Source organism: Spea bombifrons, chromosome 1, assembly GCF_027358695.1.
Source record: "Spea bombifrons isolate aSpeBom1 chromosome 1, aSpeBom1.2.pri, whole genome shotgun sequence".
NCBI lineage: Eukaryota > Metazoa > Chordata > Amphibia > Anura > Pelobatidae > Spea > Spea bombifrons.
Genome location: NC_071087.1, coordinates 94,521,294 through 94,543,465, shown reverse-complemented (window position 1 = coordinate 94,543,465; position 22,172 = coordinate 94,521,294). Strand labels below are relative to the sequence as shown.

The following is a 22,172-nucleotide window of genomic DNA, read 5'->3' as shown; positions in this document are numbered from 1 at the left end:
TAGATAGGCCAAATAATTCTAATCTGCTATCGAAGTCTATATTGAGTTAGCCACGCATATTGCACAGATAATGGTGGGGGATTTTTGTTTGGGTCTCCTCACTGATTTAATTACACATTATACAGGTAAACACACCTCAGCGTCAGGTCTGGAAACAGAGTTGTTATGATCATAAGGAGAGTCTGAGAATTTAGACAATAATCAAGTAAGCCAAGGGAAAAATAGACTCTCATGCACGTATATCTCAGCTCTCTTGGATCTCTCATCGCAATCCAGTGCAATGAGTAAAGCATGTGAGCACACTGGTCAGCAGAATGCATCTCTTGCAGGAAGGCGAGAGGCAGAGAAAAAGGGGAACAAACATAGGGGAAGGGAACAAAAAAAATGTTTATGTAAGGGGAACACTAACCTATCATACGCATTTAAAAATGAAGTGCCCCTTTACATTGTGTTAATAAAAATACATTATTCGTCTGAATAGGTTGCAAGGCCACACAAGAAATTGCAGTAAAGCACACGTCTCAAACAATAGCGTTCTTTTTCCATTTCAAATATCGGTAAGTATTATTACAACCACACTGCTATGATTAACAGCTGTCTTTACTTTTACTTTCAAGTCCACACAACATATCTCCCAATACTAAAGCTCAGGTGGATACATTCTATACCTGAAGCACTAAAGCTGTTACATATATATATATAGATAGATAGATAGATAGATAGATAGATAGATAGATATCTATATATATAGATAGATAGATATATAAATATATCTATCTATCTATCTATCTATCTATCTATCTATCTATATATATATATATATAGTCAAACTTTAGCAAAGATAGAACAATTTCTCCTACGTGTTCCTCCTCAACCCCCTATGCACAACACACTGTTGTCTGTAGTAAGGGTGAAGTCATGTGATTCCTTCACCGCCCCCTATCGTCAGTGACGCCAAGCGCATGCGCCGTTGGGAAAAAGGACCAGTCCGTCCAGAAATCCTTCCCCGGATCGGGCAAGTAAAACGGAGGGGTTATTTTATATGTATATTTTGCGGCATTTAAACGAGATTGTTCACTGTCTCCAGATAGAGTCGGGTACACGTCTGTTCGGGTGGTGCTAAAATGTTCTTTGGTATTAGAATCATTTCTGTAAGCGTTTCATATTAAAGGTGGGGACATATTGGTTCCCAGTATTATACTAACCCGGTTGTATTTCTATATTTTTTTTTCCTGAATTCCTTCTTAATTAATATATCATTTATATCTGAGTGCTTATGTTTACCAATGTTTTTTTTATGTACATCAGTTATTAAACGCTAGATATATGCATATGTTTCCTTTATCTGTATCCCCTATATCTTTCATGATTAAAACAAATTAAAAATCCACCCTTGCAGTGTGCTGTGGATTTAATTTTTTGACATTTGGGTTAATACGCTTAATAGCCAGTTTGTTTTTGCTTCCTCTCTAAGGATCAGACATCTTTGTTTCTATAATGGTTTATATAGGTAGTGACCCCCAAGGTTTATTATATCTGCTAATAGTACACGTCGGCCGCCTATGTCTTGCTTGGGCATGCGTATTGTGAGTGCGCAGATACCCAATGAATAAAGGGGCCTCAGGTGTATCCCCTAATAAGAACGTTATTTTCATATCTGTTTTTCTTACAATATTCCTATATATTCTCTGTTTAAAATAGTTTGCCGAGTCCTGTAGTTGTGCGTGCATTAGATGCTTCCTTACTTTCCTAAGAATCTGTTTTCTTCAGCATATCTTCTTTTTTTATTAGAAAATTAAGGAAAAATAAGGTTGATAGGGCGATACAACCCGTTCTCATGTTGTGGACATAACGTATAATAATAATCTTATTTTTTTTTTATTTTCAAGTGATTAGGTCTCATTTAATAATTTTGTCTTTTTTCAGGGGGATCTCAATTTCTTGTCTCTGACATGTAAGCATGGCTGCTCTTTGTCCTCCTCCTTCTCCGGCCGTGGCCAAGACTCTAATAAACATTGATGGCTACTCACCACTGCTAGCTGCTACGTTTGCCTACTGGGACAATATCCTTGGACCTCGAGTGAGGCACATCTGGGCACCCAAGACGGATGAGGTTGTGTTGAGCGATGGAGAGGTTACTTTTCTGGCTAATCACACACTCAATGGAGAGATTTTGCGTAATGCAGAGAGTGGAGCCATTGATGTCAAGTTTTTTGTCCTGGCAGAGAAGGGAGTGATCATTGTGTCACTCATATTTGATGGAAACTGGAATGGTGACCGCAGCACATATGGACTTTCCATAATCCTGCCACAAACTGAATTGTGCTTTTACCTGCCCTTGCATAAGGTCTGCGTAGGTCGTCTCACCCACATCATCAGAAAAGGCCGGATATGGATGCACAAAGTATGATCTCTTTCCTCCATAGTAATGCAAGCATTCTAGCACATAATTGACAATATCCTAAATAGATTGTTTGAAATAATAACCACACTTGTGCATATTTTTTGAGAAAATGGAAACTTTAACAAGCGTATTTTGGTAGAATTTGAGGGGTTCCTCAATGACATTCGAAATTCTGTAATTCAATGCATGATTCGCTGTTTGTATCAGGTGTACTGTAATTCTCTCACCTAACGCTGGATGGATTGTGAAGCAAGGTAGTCATTGTTACCAAGTATTATTGTTAGTGCCTAAATTACAGATTTAGTGGCATGTATTTCTGATCAAACATCCATTATAACATAGGGGGCTCCAGCTGTGTAGCCCTTGAGCAGCCCCCACACTACATGTCTGAAAGAAGGATGTGATATAATTATCTACTGTAGATAATACTGTAGATAACCCAAAAACACACTATAACACAGTATGTGAATTAAATGTTTAAAATATACCCTTCATTTTTACAATTCTACGTTTTAATTTATTTAAGTACCCATGTCTAAATGTGGGATGGGAGACCCCAGCTTTTTTCTTATCACAAGTAAAACATGTAAGAAAATACTTTCAAAGTACTGTAGCATGCATCGTTTGTTTGTGTTGCTACATTGGGAGATAGATTGTCCCTCGTATTTTTTACTGGTATCGCTTTAACTTTTGTTTGTTGGCTCCGGTAACAAGAGCAGGGCGTAGCTGTAGACAAAATAAGGAGAAGATGGCTAATGAGGTTCATGAAATAGAAAATATAAACTTATAATAATTTAGGGACCAACATTTTTTAACAGTAGATCACAATTTGTGATCACCATTCCAAAACCTCCCGTGTGGCCAGTTGTTAGATGTGTCATGTCTTAATCTCAACAAGACTATTGTAGCTGCTCCCCATTTACAGCATTGTTAAACTAGTCAGTACATTGGGTTTATTCACTAAACAGAGTTGGATTCTATTTTGGAATCAAAAACACTTTTCTTTCACTTTTCTCTGCAGGGCCAGAGCATAATTCCCATGCTAACTGGGGAAGTTATCCCTATAATGGAACTTCTTTCATCCATGAAGTCACACGGTGTTCCTGAGGATATAGATGTAAGTCATTTTGTTGAGAGAAATTGAAGGGGAGATCCCTTGGAAATAAATCTTCTCTCCTTGAGCATACAATGCAGTGCTGTATACAGTAATGTAGTATAGCATTGATAAACATCAGATTATGTCCTTTTGTTCCGATAAACTTCCTTTATCTGTAGACCTGGAGGCTGCCATTGTTGCCAGTCATGCGAAGACAACACTGAGCTGATCGTTTATGGCAGTGCTCATGAAGCCCATACCTTCCTAGATTTTCGTTAATGTCTGGCTGGGTGGTTAATATTTAGCCATTGAATTGTTTGAAACAGGCAGTATGATAAGGAGCCAGGATTTTTGGCTAGTAAGATCACAGAGCTAGAATACATACAACTGGCTAATACACTGAAAGTGTATATTAAATCACATTTACATAATTCAGACACATTTGTAAAGGGCATCATCTCATTATATTGAAAAACTATCTGAATGATATAAATAACCCTTTAAGTGGCAGGCTTTCTTTAAGATGTCTGAAGTGTCAATTTTTTGTGTGCAAAGTGAAAGCAGCAATTGTTTTAACACTTTCTCTATTTATGCCTTTAAGCCATAAAAGTTAACTGATCTACTAAATAATTTTCCACTATATTGTCTGTTGGATTCCACAGATTACTTCCACCATGCTTAATGATGATGACATTGGTGACAGCTGCCATGAAGGTTTTCTCAGCAAGTACGTTTTTATATTAAATCTATTTTGTTATCCAAAGTGTGAATCACACACTATGAATAGTCCTGTTTCCACAGCATCAGTTTTGGATTTGTACATTCATATTCTGCTTAAATATGTGCTCTTTACTTCCCAAAAACATTCCCTGTTCTGTGCCCAGTGTTATCTGACTTTCAGTATAATAGCATTGCTATTGGTATATCTATACCTCCATCACTGTGACCAGTTTAGTTACCCTAAAGAGCATATGTCATTTTAAATTCTTAGCTTCTTTGGAGAGAACTTTTAGATTCACACATTTGCATGGCAGTGTCCCTTTTATATAAATACATCTAAATGTAGCCAATAGGAACATTGTTCACTGAGAGAGTAAGGGCATTTGTTTTGTCGAGTCGAGTACATTTATGTGTATAGTACAATATATAGTAATATACAGAGTTGTTTCTGTGCTTTCATTTTGGAAATATAACTACCAAAGTGAAAATGTGAATTTACAATATTCAAATGTATATATACTGAGACATATTTTGGGTGGGGACTGCCCTAGGCTTGACCCAGAGCAGCACCCCATCCTCCCATTACTGCAGAATAAGGTCACTATAAAGTTTGCGCTGCTTAGGTATAGTGCTCCATAGTGTATTTGGGAAAGATACAAGGGAGATCTCTTGATCGCCCCAATCGACTGAACGTTGGGGACCTGATCACCCAATAGGGCAGCCATTCCCCAGTTATGCTGAAGAGGGGCTGTTGGCCCCTAGAACTGCCCTTAGGCCTACTGTAGGTAAGAATATGCCAGTCGATCTTATTTATAAAGATTGTGTTCCATTTCATGAGAAGTTTATTCAGGGTGATGTAAATTGAATTGTTTGTCTACTAAAAATATAATTGGAGATATTGTAAGCTGGATTCACGAGAAGTGTTTCAATTTCTGAATGGAAAGAAAAATGTAACCACCTTGGTCCAACAGTTCCAAGATGAAAAGAAAAAAAAATTACCTCCCCACCTGATTCTGCTTAGTGTTTCCCAATATCCTATGTGAGCTGAGTTAATCTCACTGCTCTTCAGTGATGTATAAGTTGTTCTGCAAATTTACCCCTATAGACTGCAAGTAATTGCTCTTTGTTACCCCGAGTTAAATGGACACCAAACATTGTAAGAGCTCAGTAATAGCTTACTATAGCTTTGTAGACGCAGCTCAAAGAAGTGGCTCTGAACCTGCTAATGTCCCTTATCGCTTTCTGGCTGTCTTGTTTACCCTGAAGTTCTTTGATGCCCGTTTTGGTCTCCTGTAGCTTTTTTGATGGCCCTCTGTGTAGTCTGGATTCTTGCTCAGCATGGACAGCAGTGCTTGAAAGCTTCCCCACACAGCATGAGCAATTTTTCTAAAACTACAAACTCCACCAGTTCAATCAAAATAACATGGTTGCACTTCAGGGCCGGCAGACGCAGCAAGTTTCATCGTTTGAAAAGTAACATGCACTATAACCAGAGTTTTAGAGAACTGCAGCCCCTGCTACACGTTGGGACTGATGCGTTACAGCGACTTTTATGCAGCCACATGCAGCAATACTTTAAATATGCTGTTCAAATGAAGAATGAAGCTCTATACTATGTTAAGCAAATAAACATAAGCAGATCTGTCTTTGGGTCTACTCCCATAAAAGCAACACAGAAACCTTTTTTCCGTTTTCTTTTACAAGCTATGTGTGTGCCTGCCTTTTTTTTGTCACATGAAAGGGGTTTGGGCATTTATAACAGTATTAGAATGTTTTTAATGGTACGTTTAGTTACAAGGTTGTTAAATTCAGCAGATTAGGTTGAACAGTACACTTTTAAATACGTCCTAACCCTTTCTGATCAGATTGGTATTTGTTGTCCTCATGAAACTATTGTTAACCTTGTTTGCATATGCCTACGCAGAATTCCTTGCAATTGTGGTAGAGCTGCAACATTTCTGGCTTGTCTGGTGGATGTAGATGAGCGCTTAATAACGCCTCTGCTAGACCTTGTGTTACAAAGACCAAGCAGCCCATATTTACTTGTAATAGTTGTACAACAAAGAATGGCAATTGAGCAATTCAAAAACTGAAGTCTAGACTTTGTGTTCTGCTGTCGCATTAAAAATATATTTGCAAAACAATATAGATATAATATATAACATATAATAATACATTTTGTAATGTATTAGTTGAATAACTCATTTAATGAAACTAAACCAGGCAGTATGTTTACCTATATATACCTGCTTGTTTGTGTGTTCTAGTTCTATTTGTAACATTTTATAATTCTTTTTTTTTCTTTCTTCCTTACAAATTACATTCTTTCTCTACAGTTTTCTTTCTTTCTTTCTTACAGTGCTATCAGCTCACATTTACAGACCTGTGGGTGTTCTGTGGTGGTGGGAAGCAGTGCTGAGAAGGTCAACAAGGTAATTATAACTATTGAAGGTGTGTGACTTTGGTCTCAAACATTCTTGCAAAAAAAACCGTACCAGAGTAGTTGGCTCGCCACAATATAGTGAGATATAATTTGTAATCCGACTGCCATAAACCTACCATGAAAAGATGATGCAGCAGATATATGTGTCTATACACACACAGACACAATACGTTTTTGTTTGCTTAGTCCTTTTACCTGTCCTTTCTTCTGTAGTCAGTTCCACAGTAAACTATTTTATTTATTTATTTTTTGTGGAGTTGTATACATACAGGTATTTCTTATTTAAAAAGCCATCTTCATACTTTTCCTTTTAGGTTAGCGTTCCAGCAATAGAACAGTAAGATACTTGGGTACCACAGTTCCCATTTCCATAGGGACATTTGTTGCTCATTGGAACTCTGCATAACTGCCTTTTTAACATCTTACATTTTGGGTTGTTCAACTTGGATAAAAAAAAAACTGCATGGCTGCATTTTATGTTATTTATGTAATCTGCATGCAATACATTTTTCTCTTTTATAGATGGTGAGGACACTGTGTCTCTTTCTGTCTCCTGCAGAAAGAAAATGCTCCAGACTCTGTAGATCTGAATCTTCTTTTAAGTATGAACCTGGACTTTTTGTCCAAGGGCTTCTGAAGGTAGATATGCATTTGTGGTATATTTATCATATGGACATGGGCGTAGGAACCGGGGGGGGGCGGGCGGGATAGATCCCCCCCCAGTAACTCATGCGGGGGGACCGATAATGAAGAAATCCCCCCCCCAGGGCCGTATGAACCCCCCAATAGAAACGCCGCAAATGCGGCCCGCGAGACCTCTAGGTCCGCACCTCGAGCCCTGCTACAACAAGAGTCCTGCTACTTACCTGTGGGAGGGTCTTCTGTACTGCACAGAGGAAGCGGAACCCAGCAGAGTTCACGTGACATCACATCACGCTTCCTCTGTGCAGTACCAGAGAACGCAGAGGGAGGCCGCGCCCCCTGCTGAAGTCTGTGAGCGGCATCGAGGAGCTGCAATGCAGGTAAGGGGGGTGGGGAGGGTGTTTGAATCCAACCAGTAAATGCTGGAACCTAGGCATGATGGAACTGTGATTGCTGTTAGCAATCACACTGCTATCATGCCAAGTCAGCCAGTACATGCTGAAACCTAGCTAGCTGCCCCCCTTGTGTATTGATGCTGCCAGCAGTATGGGGTCTACACATCACTTACAGCCACCCTGTACCAGCATGTACTGGCCGACTTGGCATGATAGGAGTGTGATTGCTAACAGCAATCACAGTTCCATCATGCCTAGGTTCCAGCATTTACTGGTTGGATGTGTAAGTGCTGGAACCTAGGCATGATGGGACTGTGATTGTTGTTAGCATTCACACTCCTATCATGCCAAGTCAGCCAGTACATGCTGAAACCTAGCTAGCTGCCCCCCTTGTGTATTGATGCTGCCAGCAATATGGGGTCTGCACATCACGTACAGCCACCCTGTACCAGCATGTACTGGCTGCCTGGTTATGAAAGGAGTGTGATTTTTTCATCTTCTAGATTGAAAGCTCATTGGCAGGACCCTCATCACCTTTCTGTTTAATGCACTGCTTGATATGTCCTGTTAATACATTGTAGAATACAATGCTTTGCAGAAATGATATCTCAACAACCACTGGTGGCTCTGTTGCAGTAACAGTGAAAAAGGTGGTTGTCCAAGAGAATTATTAAGTATAGCTCAGTAGTTTAGAGGCTATGCAGTAAACGTCATACATGATGGCTGGACAGCTTTACTCAGTGGCTCAAGTTTGTGAGCCATTATGGCAGTTTTAGAAGCGAGGTAACATTATATTATAGAAAGCTCAGAAGTACTAAGATGGCAGATGTAAAATAGGAGTTATGGCTTCTTTTCTTTTGGGGTTTGTCCGCATCTACAGCTTATAATAAGTATATTTTTGTGGGTTTTTCCCCCAGGATTCCACAGGAAGCTTTGTGTTACCATTCCGTCAGGTCATGTATGCCCCTTATCCTGCCACTCATGTAGATGTGGATGTAAACACCGTGAAGCAGATGCCCCCATGTCATGAGCACACATACAACCAGCGGAGGTACATGAGGGCAGAGCTGGCAGCTCTGTGGAAGGCCACTTCTGATGAGGACATGGCAGGAGATTCCATTATACACACAGATGAGAACTTCACTCCTAATCTGTAAGCAGAGATTGATACAAATTGTATACTCCTTAGGCATTGTATAGAACCTTAATAACGAGGCACCATGGAAACCTGGTGGAGGCATCCCTATTGTATATATTTTTTTAATTTTATATTTAGATTATGGGAGACACCTAGTTAGCCTGTTAGATGATCAGATGCAAAATTACTTCATCAGAATTTTCATTATCTAGGCTAGAATGTTAATTTACTTATCTGGAATATCTAATTCACTCTATTTATTTAAAAAGAGAAGGCAAGTATTACGTTTTATTTAATAGTATTTCATTGTTTCTAATGCAGAATGCGTAAAATGAATAATCAAATAAAGAAGAAAGCACACTGTGCCATATCTACTAGTGTCCCACTAAAAGAACCAACAAATATAAATGGACCTGCACACTGAAGATAATAGTTTTTCATTCTCTAGTGACAATACAACTTCAAAGAGAAAATCTCTGCTAGAATCAGTTTGGAATTATTTGAAAAATGGCTTATATGTTTTGTGTGGTTTTTTCTTATAGAAATGTTTTTCAGGATATTCTCCATAGAGACACATTTGTAAAGACATTTCTGGAACAGGTAATTTAAAAAAAAATGTATTTGCCTAGTACATGTTATAGTTACATATGAGGTTAAAAAAATAGAATCTGTAGAATAAATGTATGTATGTTGTGTTAACATATGCTAAAGCGTTGTGATATTTGTGACGGGTATGCTGTTACATTTCCTGTCCCGCTTCTCAATACCCGATCATTTTCCATCTCTTTAGAGAAGGTTCAAATGAACCCCCAAAATATAGCAATATTTTTACAAACGGTGATCTAGTTTAAACCATAGTAAGCTCAGTAGTATGCTTCATTTTGCTATTTATAAGTTTGTGTAAACAAACAGGTAGCACTCTTTTTTTGTGGGTAGCAACATATTCTGGCAATTTTAACAATGCTGGAGCTTTCTGTTGACTTCAGTTTTGCGTTTTGTTGAGGACACTTGATAAATTGGTTGTGTTTCTTTACTCTTTAGGTCTTCCAGCTGAAACCTAACTTACCCTTAAGAAGCACATTCTTGGCGCAGTTTCTCCTTGTACTTCACAGGAAGGCTTTGACCCTGATTAAATATATTGAAGATGACACGTAGGTTCACAGCCTTTAATATGTTGGTAAAAACTCATCAGACAAACATAGCACTTGGGAAGATCTCAACATTAATCTGCCTTGATGCCTCTTATTATTACAGTTTTAGCTTTAGGATATGCGTATTAACCAAGCACTTAAAATGTCAAATGTAAGATATATTAATTAGTAGCAAGCACTTTGCTGACATATAATACAACACACTATTTAAACTGTATACCTGGGAGAAATTACATTTTTGTAATCTCCATTTATATGAGTGAAAAGAGGAATATATGCATGTGAATAGTACAACTATTCCTTAGACTTGTACAAATGGACCAAAAAGTCTTATTCTTGTTTTTTGTCCATTCATTTGGCACACATTTTCTGCCCTTTTGGTTCGGATGAAATTTGGAGGGCATTTTCAATTACGAAATGAAATTAATTGTTACGCACGCTCTCTCATACTTTCCCTCTCAGTGTTTCCCTACCTACTCATCTCCTTGCCTCCTGTATATGCCAATTCCATATTAAAATTCAAATGATTCCGTTTCGAAAAAAAAGAACCTCGGACATACAGTATATAAAAACAACTTTTATAGACTATTACGCAAATCAGCTAGTTGTATAGTTGTAATTTACTGTAAAGGTGCGTTTTTTCCTTAATGTCAGGCATTTGCAGTATCATTTATAAATGAGATGCAGAGTCGGTGTAACTGTTTTTCATTTGTTTGTTTTTATCCTTTTTTGCCAGACAAAAGGGAAAGAAACCGTTTAAATCTATCCGTAGCTTGAAAACCGACCTGGACCTGACAGTAGAGGGCGATCTAAACATTATAATGGCATTGGCTGAAAAGATTAAACCTGGACTTCACTCATTCATGTTTGGAAGATCTTTGCATACCAGCATACAAGAGAGGGATGTACTGATGACATTTTAATTAAATAAGTGGTGTACTTGGTATAATTGCTTTAATGCATCAGATCCACTATATCCTTCAAAGTTAAAAATGATGTGAAGAGAAACAGACCGTGCCATGGACAGTAACAGCCTACCTTCAGTACTGAAGAGGTCTCTGTTGAAGGGTGGACTTAGCACTGAAATCACTTTGCATGTCATTGTGTCATTGTATACTGTACTGTATTGCCATTGCAGTGACTTCCCAATGATGTATTTAGTACATGTATGCACGGCAGGTAGCTGTGGCTCCTAAAATGTTACTGCTTATATTGGTCTCTGGAAACATGCAGAAGTGTCCATTCCAGAGTTTAAAATCTCATATGTAATGTAAGTGACATGATCTATTAGTAAAACACCCATTATACCAAATAAAGTGCCTAAACACTATGTGTTATATGAAAAATGTTATATGTATGTCAGGGAGGGATTGAAAAATAAAATTAGTAATACCAAAACCAAATTTAAAACATTAACTGGCACATACGAGCAAGTTATATTTACTATTTACAGTCCGTAAGCTTTTTGTTCTAGATAATTATTAAATTTTTATTTATAATCTTGCATACTATACAATGCTATATACTAGTGTATATTTACTGTTCCTTCTGTTTAAATGGATATATCACCAGCTATGTATGTGATAATATTTATGTTGTGTATGGTAGCAGTCTCATATACCTGTTGATTTGCACTTGCGTACATTTTTCTGATAACTCTTTGGAATAAATGTTGCAATCTGACGTAAAGCAAAGAGGTAAAACCTGTTAAGTTGGTAATTAACTAGTTAAATTAGAATAAATGTCATGCTTTTGAAAATTGCAATCTACGCAGCTGATCTGCTCCTTAGAATTTATACCTTTCCAGTCTTTTTTTTATTTTTATTTTTTAGATCTCTTAAATTACAACAACCCTTCTACCCACTCTTTTAGCCGATTATATATCTTTACTTTACTTCATACGGTAAACTGCTAGACTACCCTTCTCCCAAATGTACTCCTAGCCTAGTTAATAGACTTGTGCATTCGGATTGCAAATGTACTGAATTCTGATAAGTTTGGCGATTCTTACAAAGACCAAAAAACGAGCCCAGATGACCCCCACCTCCCTTACAGGAAGGTACCTATTCAGGAATGGGCAATTTTTTTTGGTCACATGCACCATTACAAATGAGTCCTCTCTATTAGCATATCAGACCGGTCCCAACCATCAGGGCAGTCCAGACCTAAAATGAATAGCAAGGTCCGCCCCCTGCATTTGTCAATGTGGTATGGCTGCTATCCTTCTAGCTGCAGTGAGCAGGGACACACGACTGGGCATACTCTGTATAACCAAAAGGCGAGAGACACATGGGAGCCTCATCTCAGAATGGGAATGGACAGGGACAATAGCCTGTCCTATAGGAATGTGCCTACTCAGGAGGGGCATCACCGTTTTTTGCTCACATTACGCCATTACACATTACAGAGGCGATCTCTCCATTAGCATATCAGGAGGGGTATAGATCTTTTCTACTCTATGCTGAAGTCATAGATCAGCAGCACACATCAACTCATACTTTGGAAGCTCTTGGCAAGATGATGGGCAGACGCAGCAGTATAGAAATGGGACTGGTGGTGACTGACAGGGCAAACATGGTAAAAGCAGTTAAAGATGGGGACTTTGTGGGTTTGCATTGTGCAGTGCTTATACTACATGGTGGTAAGGGCAGCTATTCAAACGGACAGGCAGTGTAGGCTGCCGAAACTGAAATGTGCTGTAACCTTGCCTGGCAGCATGAACGTCAAGCCAGCAGCTGAGGGAGGAGCAGGAGAAGGGACAGGTCTTTCCAGGGCTGGTGCAAGGATGTTTGCCACCCTAGACAAACCATAAATTTGCCGCCCCCTGGCTCTACCCCCACAAGCCCCTCCCCATAGTGACCGCGAGCCGCGGCTGCGCTTACTGAATGACCGCGGCTGGAGTGGCTCTCTCAGTGTCCTCTGAGCAGAACATCAGGGTTTCTGGCCCATTGGGCAGAGGGAATGGGCGTTAATGGGGCAGGTGGTGGTGATCCTAAAGCCATTCAAGGAGTTTTTTTAAACCCGAGCACTGCCACTTTGGGCCAGGTCATCCCCCTACTTACTTACCTTGTACAAAAAATGCATGAGTTCCTGGAACAAAATGAGGTCTTTCCAGGTGACAGATTTCACTTGAAGGTTAAACATTGACCAGAAGGCTGATAGAGGAGCTGACAGGTCGCATGCAAGAAATCATGGACAGTCCAAAGTACATGCTGACCACCCTCTGTGACCTAAGGGTTAAGTTAGCCCTCATGAATAATCAGTAAAGTGACTGATGTACTTTTATTGCTACTTATGTTGCCTATTCTGTCCTCTCCTGTGTAGCCACATGTATCCAGTAGGTGGCAGTACGCATGTCCATTATCCTCAACGAGCCAGGGCCAATTTTACCATTTACTCATAACAATTACGGTAACTTGCTTTTTTGCCTCGTGTAAATAGCTGCTAATAATAACAACAAAATAATCCAGCCTTTAATTTGTTTTTGGCATCATTTATTGTCAATATTTCTTTTAAGCATGTTATGTATTTTTATTATTTAATATTTATTAATTCATAATGTTACAATGTAACCCACAAGCAAAAAAAATGTATGTATAGCTAATACTGAAAAATACCCTTTTTTTCTTTTTTAGTACTTTAAAACACATGGGTTACTATAGCAATGACATCAAAGAAGTGTGTTTTGTGGCTGAAACAGCCTAGTGTTAGATGAAGGAGAATGGACTTGGCCAGGTTCAGAAACTTTGCTGTGATTTATTTATTCTTTCTAAAAAAGAAAGCTTTGTAACAATTGATAGCATACCATGCTAATAAACAGGGAGGCTTGTGTTAGCTGTTCCTTGTCCCATTTGTTGCTTTTCAGATGGTTCTCTTTGCTCTTTATAGAAATCAATAAGTTATTCATTAACCGTTCTGCTCAGCACTTAGCATAAGCTGTTTCTTATTTGAGGTTGCTTGGCAGAGCATAAAAGGTTCAGTTCCATTAAACACAGATACCAATAAAACATTTTAATAACAACGGAACAAATCAAACCTGTTTAAATCTCATATGGGGGAAACAACAAAGTGGAAAATATATAATTCTTTATATCATTGTGTGTATGGATATCAAGAGCTATAAATTATTCTGTTTTATTTGTATAGCAAAACACTTTGCAGCACAGGAAAATGAGTTTATACATAAATTGATACTTTAAAGAAAATGTGGAGGACCCCGCTTTATAGCTTGCAAAGTAAATTCAATGTAATCTATTTTTTTATTATTTGTTTGGAGGGGGTTTAGGCCTGTTTCTAGTGGAATTCAACAGTAATGGAACATTATAGAAAATATTCACATTTTGGGGTGCAGTTCCATTTATAAGAAACCATAACTTTCATAAGTGTTACTTTAGTAAACCAAAATGATATGCTACCAGTTAAATACTCAATGTTCCCTAGTTTTATGTGTACATTAAAACAATTATCCAAAAAATTAATTAATAGAGGAGTATATACAAAAAGCTTCTGGCAAGCTTAAGGCATTAGAAGAGACTGAAGTAGCTGGCTCATTCACTCACAGTGTGTGCTGTGTTTACCATACACCTTACTCACATAGGTAATTCATAATGACCAATGAATGTACCATTATTACCAGGAGACTTAATACATAAATTGTTTTAAAAGATACCTTGTTGGAACAAGATGCTAAGAATTTGATTCTTCAACTGTAATCACAAGCATCATGAGCTTCAGTGTACAAAATAGCCTCCGGGATGAAAAAGTTGTGTAAACTACATTCACCCATTTTCATTTACTATGAAATGAAACATTTTTTTTATTTAAATTCTGTGCTTTGATTTTTTTTAATCAGACCTAAAACAAGCCCCTCTAAATTCTACCGACTAAACTTGCCACATGCTAAAGCCACCAACCCCAAATTCAAAAATTCTACCCAACTCCAGATAATTCCATCCACTATTTTTTTTCACACACACACTTACAGTATCTTATGCCTCCCGAACAGTATGCCACCCTCCAATTTCACCCACTAAACTGTCACTCCCAAAGTACCAAATAAAGTGATTATTGCAGACATGTTTTAACAAAGAGCATTATGGATTTCAAAGGGGGGGGGGTTATAGTAACACAGACACATTTGCCATTAATTGTACTAGGGCTGATTATGGAAGCAAAATGCTGAATTTTAGCACCTGTCTCTACTAGGCTTCAAGCTTGGGGGTATATTCACTAACAATGGAGTTGGGCCATGAACATGAGCAGTTTGAAAGACAACCTGGCCTTTCCATTGGCCAGGCTCCTTGCTATATCAAACCTAGAGAAGTTCCATACAAAAGCATTGTGCAAAATATTGTGGAGAGTGGATAACTGAATAACACCTTGTCACTAGTTGCTCTTGTGAGTTCAGTCACCTTTGGAAATCAGTAGGAACTGAAGCTGCAGAAGTTTTGAAATGCTCAACAAATGGTACATTTATACAACACACGTTTCTGTGATATTTCCTTAGGTTAAAGGTAGGAATTAGTTAATACAAGCCATAGTGTATATATACATAAATGTACTCATAAAAACAGGTTATATGGTTCCTTATGGGAACTAGTCATTGAGTAAGTATGTGCATTCTCGCCATTGCTACTTTTATTTATTCTAGCAAATATAGTGCACTTTTCTTCTCTACAATGATTATGTCTGCCATAAACATTTAAATCATTAAATTGTTATAAATTTAAATTGCAGTCTTCTCCAATTTAGACTAGTTAAATATTATCATGCCAAAACTATTTCAGAGAGCTCTAGTTTAGCCAGTGAGAGAATCTGTTTTAAGAACAAAATCTGCATGTACACATCTTAACCAGAGACATATCTTGGCTGGGCACTGCCCTAGGCCTGGCCAGAAGCAGCTCCTCAGCTGCCTGCTTACAACTTACCTCTGTGGTCACCGTCTATCATGCTGAAGGCCAGGATATGACTTCATATCGCAGCGCCCTGTATATGTGATTTGGAGTAAGGTCATTATGAAGCACAGTGCTCCATGGTGTGTATAGGCCAGTTACATGTGGAGATAGGGTGATGTGCTATTATGAGGCAGAGAGGCAGCCACCCCAGCCCTGAGCCTAGGAGAGAATACACCACTAACCTTAAACCCATGTCCAATCATATGTGCATGTGGGTTCAGTTACAACAGAAAAATGCACAAAGGCACATCCCCATAACACACACTAAGAAACACGCCAAAACTGTTATAAACCACAACCTTAAATTAAAGACATATGCATCTGGTCACGTTATATTGGAATATATTGCTTAGCTCACATCTACATCAATGTACCACAGTTTAGGTGAGCCCTAACTTTAATTGTATTGTTCACAGTAGAGTTTAATAAATACAGCTTCAAAAGCACTGACACTCCCATAGGATTTATAAATTATTCTTTGACACCACCAACGAGGATGTGCTCTTACTAGACTTTGAAAATGTATTATCCTTTCCGGCATCGTGATATATATCAGTTTGAGTGGACATTAGGAAATGACAGCAGGGATGAAACAGAAAAAAATACTGCAAGCTCATTTTTACTCCTCTGATCACTGGACAAAATTGTTTTTGTCTTATAAAATATTCTTCCAGTGAGGTCTTAGGCTGATTCTGCAGGCTAATTCTAGGTATGTTTGAGGAACATCTTGGCAGACATTGTCAGATAGCTGGGACCTTACATCTATACTTTGTATACCAGATATAATACACTTGATAAATTGCAGACATCTCACATGGTGGGATGGCATGCCAAATTCCTAAGGGGTACCAACTTCCTGGATACATCACACCACTATACATGAGGTGATGTGGAAGACAGCAGTGGCAGACCCAAAATATGTAGAACATGGCACCCCTTCCATCTAGTAGCATTATCGTAACCTAGCCCAGTGTTCAGTGATGTATACGTGGGGTTTGCTTTATTAGGCATGACCCAGGACAGTGCCCCGGCCCTACTGTGCAAAACCTCTGCAGGTCCTCTTCTTTGTACATAACATTATATCAGAGTGCTTTGCCTTAGGTAGAGCAGAAAACAAACTACAGAACTCTAGAGAGAACACTGCAGTAAACATGAGCCAGTTTTAGAGGAGATCTCTGATCTCTTTTTCTGGCCCACTAAGAACTGTGGAACACTAGGTAAACAGCACAAGAGCTGCAGCTGACCCCAAATCGCCTGGCCTCAGATAGAATATGCCGCTGCCAATATCATGGGTAGTGTTTGCATGCACGCAATAGTATATTGAAATATTCTTGAATCGGGCTTCTATAGGCTATAGTTCCATTTTTGATCAATTGTAAAACTATATCACATCAGCTGTAGTGTGGTTGGGTGATTTACGATTCTCAGAACAGAAAGCAAGTCAAAACTGTAATAATTAATTAGTCAGAACTATTAAAACAAAAAACGTGTGGTTAATTTTAGGAAAACTTATACATGTATTCATCCCTCGGTATTCTTATTTATGAAACAGCATCAGTATTCATGCCCCAGTCTGAGGAATGCTATAGTGGACTTAGAAAACAATAGGCTGTAAAATACTGTCTTTCTAAGCTACTGAAGCAGATAATAGGGCTGGTTAGGATCAACATAATCTTGGACCACGACAACAAAGGCGCATTGTTCACAGAGAGGCTGGGTGTCTGTATTATTAGTTTCATGAGCCCTAACCCTGTCTGGTTGCAGTTGCACATCTCCATTTACTCGCAACTGCAAGAAGCTCTGAGATGCAACCATACACTTAACATGAAGTTACACGTAACATAATTGTATATTTTTATATAGATGTATCAAAAACAGATTACTCATGGTAACAGATATCTTAGATAGATCAAAGCACAATAACACATAGACATTGGGGATTATCTTTGGCACCATCTCTGAATGGCCTCTCTTATCAAGGTAGCGGCTGATGCTATTAAAACTAGCTTTGTATACGTGTTTGTTTAGCCAGAGGAAAGATGAGATAAATGATATGTCACGATTTAGTAGATGCTTCATATTATCACGTTGGTTTCCTGCTTCTTTGTACATCATGCACCCCAGGGCTCAAAATGTTCTACTATACCCACAATCCAGTTACCCTCCAGGTCCAAGGATTCAATTACCCATTCGCATTAATATTATCGTATACTATATTTGAGATACCCCTGCGGCTGTTACGTTCTACTCTTTATAACATCCTGTATTCGAGTGTAAGCATGTACTCAGTCGTGGTACCTAGCCAATGTTTTTACAAGCAGGATAGAAATAAACTATTAACCCTATGTTCAAAAATAACCATATGGGATATATTTAATTTAATACAAAACAGTTTGCTTTTAAGACAGTAAACACTGTATATTACAGTGCTTGGTAATCTGTTCTCTGGATGATAAGTAAACCATCATCATCTGAGGACAGAATGCATTGGAATTGGCCAGATCTTGACACAAAGATAAGAAAATCGGATGGGCACCTTATTCTTTGCCCTCCTGAGATTGGGTCTGCTCTAGGTTTTCAAGGATCCTAAGTGAAAAGAGAGAGAGAGAAAGGACACCTCCCAGATGTATGTGAAGGAAATGATAACTATATGAAAATTAAGAAAGATGAGAGATATGATAAATATAGTTATATTTAAGGTGGATCTGTGCCTCACGTCTGCCACATAGCAGCTGCTTGTTCTGACTATATGGTAGTGCCACCTCTGGAGATAGGGCACTTTTCTAAGAATTAGCATTCAGACGTGCAGAGATTATTTTGATTAATGGCATTACCATAACATACAAATTACTACATTAAAAGAAGATATTTTGACAATCTAGTCTGCCCATTATAGCTGGTGTAAAGACTTCAGGATAACCATATTCCTATCCCATGCATGTTTCAATTCTGATGAAAAAAACAGATACATCAGCAGAAAATTCTACTGTAACTGACCCTCCTAAAAATTTCTTGAATAATAACAAGACCGTTTATTTTTTCCCCCATTTTAGCGCATCGCTGCGGTATTCATTTTATGCTTCTTTTCAGATGCTAATTATATTTATTGCAGGGCACTGCTTTTGTCAGAGTGATACTTTTTACGCTTCCCCTTCAATGTACCATACAATATATTGAATTTGTGATAGTTCAGCATTTACTTGCCCCTTGATAAATTAGCCCACCATCAAAGCTAATAGCCTCTATTAAAAGTACGGCAAGAAATTAGCTATGCCTCTGGTCATGTTATGTTATTAATGCATTTAATTAGGTCATGGAATGCAGTCCCTACTAATTACTATGCAACCGTAGGACTCATTTTTTGTATTTTAATAGTAAACTAAGTAAATTCCTTGTTCCAGGAGCAGAAGCAACACTTCTTTTTCAATGTAATGTAATATTTCAGGAATACAAGAATCTTACCGTATTTTTAAAAAAGCTGTTAAAATATTGCCTGTGCCTTCTCTTTTAAATATACTTAAATATTTGATAAATTGATGAACTTGAAAACTTTGTATTATTTCTAAAGTTTGGTGAATCCTCTAATCTGGTGTATTTTAAAGTGTCGAAGAAATACTAAAACTTCAATTTATTATATGGAAATGAGATGAGTTCTAGGCACAGAACCTAAATTTAGCTAATTGTCCCAATACTTTGTATTTTACAAATGTTTGGTTTTCTACACTGTATTCTTTTCGCTCAATGTTAAATAGTCCTCATTTATTATCTGTTCTGCATGATTTACATGATCCACAATAAGCGGTTTTACAGCGACATAATGTGGCACAATTCACAAAGATTGTATTGCTTTGTATGTGTTAGATGATCCTAACATGGTTACGTATTTATTTATTGCTACAACACATCTAGTTATTGGTCCCATATGAATTAAGAAATCACCAACTGGCCTACTTAGTTCAATGCATCAACCATAGGCTCCAGTTTTATTTCTTATCCTGGATACAGAGACCTAACATTTCACCCCTTACTCCAAGTCACAACACAAAAATCAGGGGAAAAAAACATGGAAGAGGACTAGCACCAATCTTATTTCGAGGTGCTGGATCTCATATATGCTTTTCCTGATATGAGTGTTAATGTTAGGAATAGCAGATTGACATTGCAGTGTTGTTCCATGACATGCATCTGGCCAGCTCAGTTTGTTTGCCAGCTCCACTAGCTATGTCAAGGTCTGGCACTGCTCTAACATGACTTGGACCCCTGAATTTCCAAAAGCTTATGTGACCCTGCATCTTTTTCTATGTTTGTCAGAAAAAGAGATCACCTTTGACTAAAGACTCAATATTGATGAGAAGCTTGAATGTTTATTTAAGATATTTGGGCATTTCTGTTTTTGAAAAAGCTTTTAGTCCATAAATGGTCTGTGACTGGAAGTCTGATAGACAGAATTTTACAGCCAAGGTTTTGAGAGTGTGGGCAACACAATCATGGTATCTTAAGGTTTTATAGTAGAGGAAGTTAAATACATGTTTAAGCAGCTGCATTCAGCTGCATCTGTTTAATACTTGTAACTACTTACAAAAACGTGCCATTCTTTAATGATTCCACCAATAATTAAAGGTGCGTAGTCAACTTACTTTTAGTGCTGTACTGTGGAGTCACATGCTAATTCAACTGTTGTACTCCCTCAAAGCTTTTATTCTTAAACGGGCAGTTTAATGTCCCTGACAGCCTCACCAAAGAAGACTACATATTAAAGTACTTTTTGGAAAAGCTGTCAGTGCATGCCCATGATGTTCATCAAGCCAGAGCTGGAGATGACTGGCAGTATATCATGTGCCAGGAGAAGTGTTCGGACAAGTTAGGGGTGCGAGCAAAGGGGTAAATGCACATGGGTTGATTGAGCAGAATCCCCTATATACTTGCAAGGAAGGACAGCACGTAAATTTAAAGGGACTTCTCAGCTATCAAATGCAAGAAAATACATATGATGGCTGAAGCGTCCCTTTTTTGACTTATTCCTTCTAGACGCACTTTCATTATTTTTTTTTAACCATTTCTCATTTGTTTAAACAAAAACTGATAAGTTGTGCAAATAACAAGACAAGCACAAAATAATTTGTTACTATATAAACAATAAAAAAAAACTTTAATTTTTTTATATGTGAACACATCAAGATTTAAGATTATAGGAACAGTCCTGTCATTGTTTTTATTTATTTATTTAATATATATGCTTGTTAGCCTTGCCTATAACAAATAAAGGGACTGTTTCCATTTGTAAAAAAAAACAGGGTTGTTGCCTGCATTTCTCTTCGGACCTGGTGGAAGCATTGCCAGAACTAGGGTGACCAAATGGTGCCTTTAACCAAGGACATTTATGAATAATGCATCATACAAGGCAGCACTGATTTAAAAGTAGCGGTCTTTGAATCAGTTGGGTCATCTGCCTGTTCTCTCTTCTCAGTAGCAGAGACTAAAATTCCTACATGAAACAGTAGAGCTGACCCTAGCTGAGCTACACTATATAGACAAAAGCATTGGGACACATACTGCATGAATTGGCAAAATATCCCACAGAAACAGAAGCCCTCCAAAATATTGTGGAAAACCTTCCCAGAAGAGTGGAAGCTGTTACATCTGCAAAAGGCGCACTAAATTCATATTAAATTCTATGTATTTAGAATTCAATGTTATAAAAGTCTCTGTTGGTGTAATGATCAGGTGTCCCAATACTTCGTCCATATAGTGTATGTCCTTAGTGTCCCCACTCTGCACTTACTTGCTAGCAAAGCATTCATACCTCACCTTTATACATCTAGTAGGACAGACCCTGCGCCCATGAAAAACACTATTACAACTTTAATGATTGTTTCTAAATAGTTCGTTCTGGCTATTTTTATAAATGTACCTTAAGTACATACACATGTACATACATACAAAAAATTAAGTTGGATTAAAAGATTTCTAACTAAAATGACAAACAGGAATCCTGTGGATTCCTTTGGGCAGTAAAGATTAATATTGCATCACAGCGGTACTTAAAGAGTTAACTGTCTAAGCCTATTTGGGACGGGAGCCATTGTTTGTTTTCTATCACTAGAGGGCGTGCAATCCCAGCAGTCACCAGTAGGTGGAGGAGGTGAGAACTCAAGCGAGGCTGTTGTACAGAACGAAAATGAAACACCCAGTGGCATTTACAAGCTCCAGTCTTCCTGGGGGCTGATCA

General features: G+C 38.1%; 1 protein-coding gene across 3 annotated transcripts; it reads left to right on the top strand.

The window, feature by feature from the left end:
* The first annotated feature begins 1,928 nt into the window (after positions 1–1,928).
* C9orf72 (C9orf72-SMCR8 complex subunit) lies at positions 1,929–11,305 on the top strand. Of its 3 annotated transcripts, XM_053465923.1 has the most exons (9): positions 1,929–2,404; positions 3,426–3,521; positions 4,163–4,227; positions 6,580–6,652; positions 7,186–7,302; positions 8,618–8,853; positions 9,381–9,438; positions 9,880–9,989; positions 10,726–11,305. In XM_053465923.1, exons 1-9 carry the CDS (start codon positions 1,961–1,963, stop codon positions 10,910–10,912), a joined length of 1,386 nt encoding a protein of 461 aa, XP_053321898.1. In that variant the 5' UTR covers positions 1,929–1,960; the 3' UTR covers positions 10,913–11,305. The 3 variants fall into 3 exon arrangements, with proteins under 3 accessions (XP_053321898.1, XP_053321899.1, XP_053321900.1); XM_053465924.1 differs by lacking the exons at positions 9,381–9,438; positions 9,880–9,989; positions 10,726–11,305 and having other exon boundaries at positions 7,223–7,302; positions 8,618–8,756; XM_053465925.1 differs by lacking the exons at positions 6,580–6,652; positions 7,186–7,302; positions 8,618–8,853; ... (1 more) ...; positions 9,880–9,989; positions 10,726–11,305 and adding an exon at positions 5,517–5,661.
* Positions 11,306–22,172: the final 10,867 nt, after the last annotated feature.

Excerpts from the sequence above, each read along its gene's own strand:
- C9orf72 (XM_053465923.1), top strand. The coding sequence starts at position 1,961 with ATGGCTGCTCTTTGTCCTCCTCCTTCTCCGGCCGTGGCCAAGACTCTA. Across the intron at positions 7,303-8,617 it reads TTGTCCAAGGGCTTCTGAAG|GATTCCACAGGAAGCTTTGT; the intron begins GTAGATATGCAT and ends TTTTTCCCCCAG. Across the intron at positions 9,439-9,879 it reads TAAAGACATTTCTGGAACAG|GTCTTCCAGCTGAAACCTAA; the intron begins GTAATTTAAAAA and ends TTTACTCTTTAG.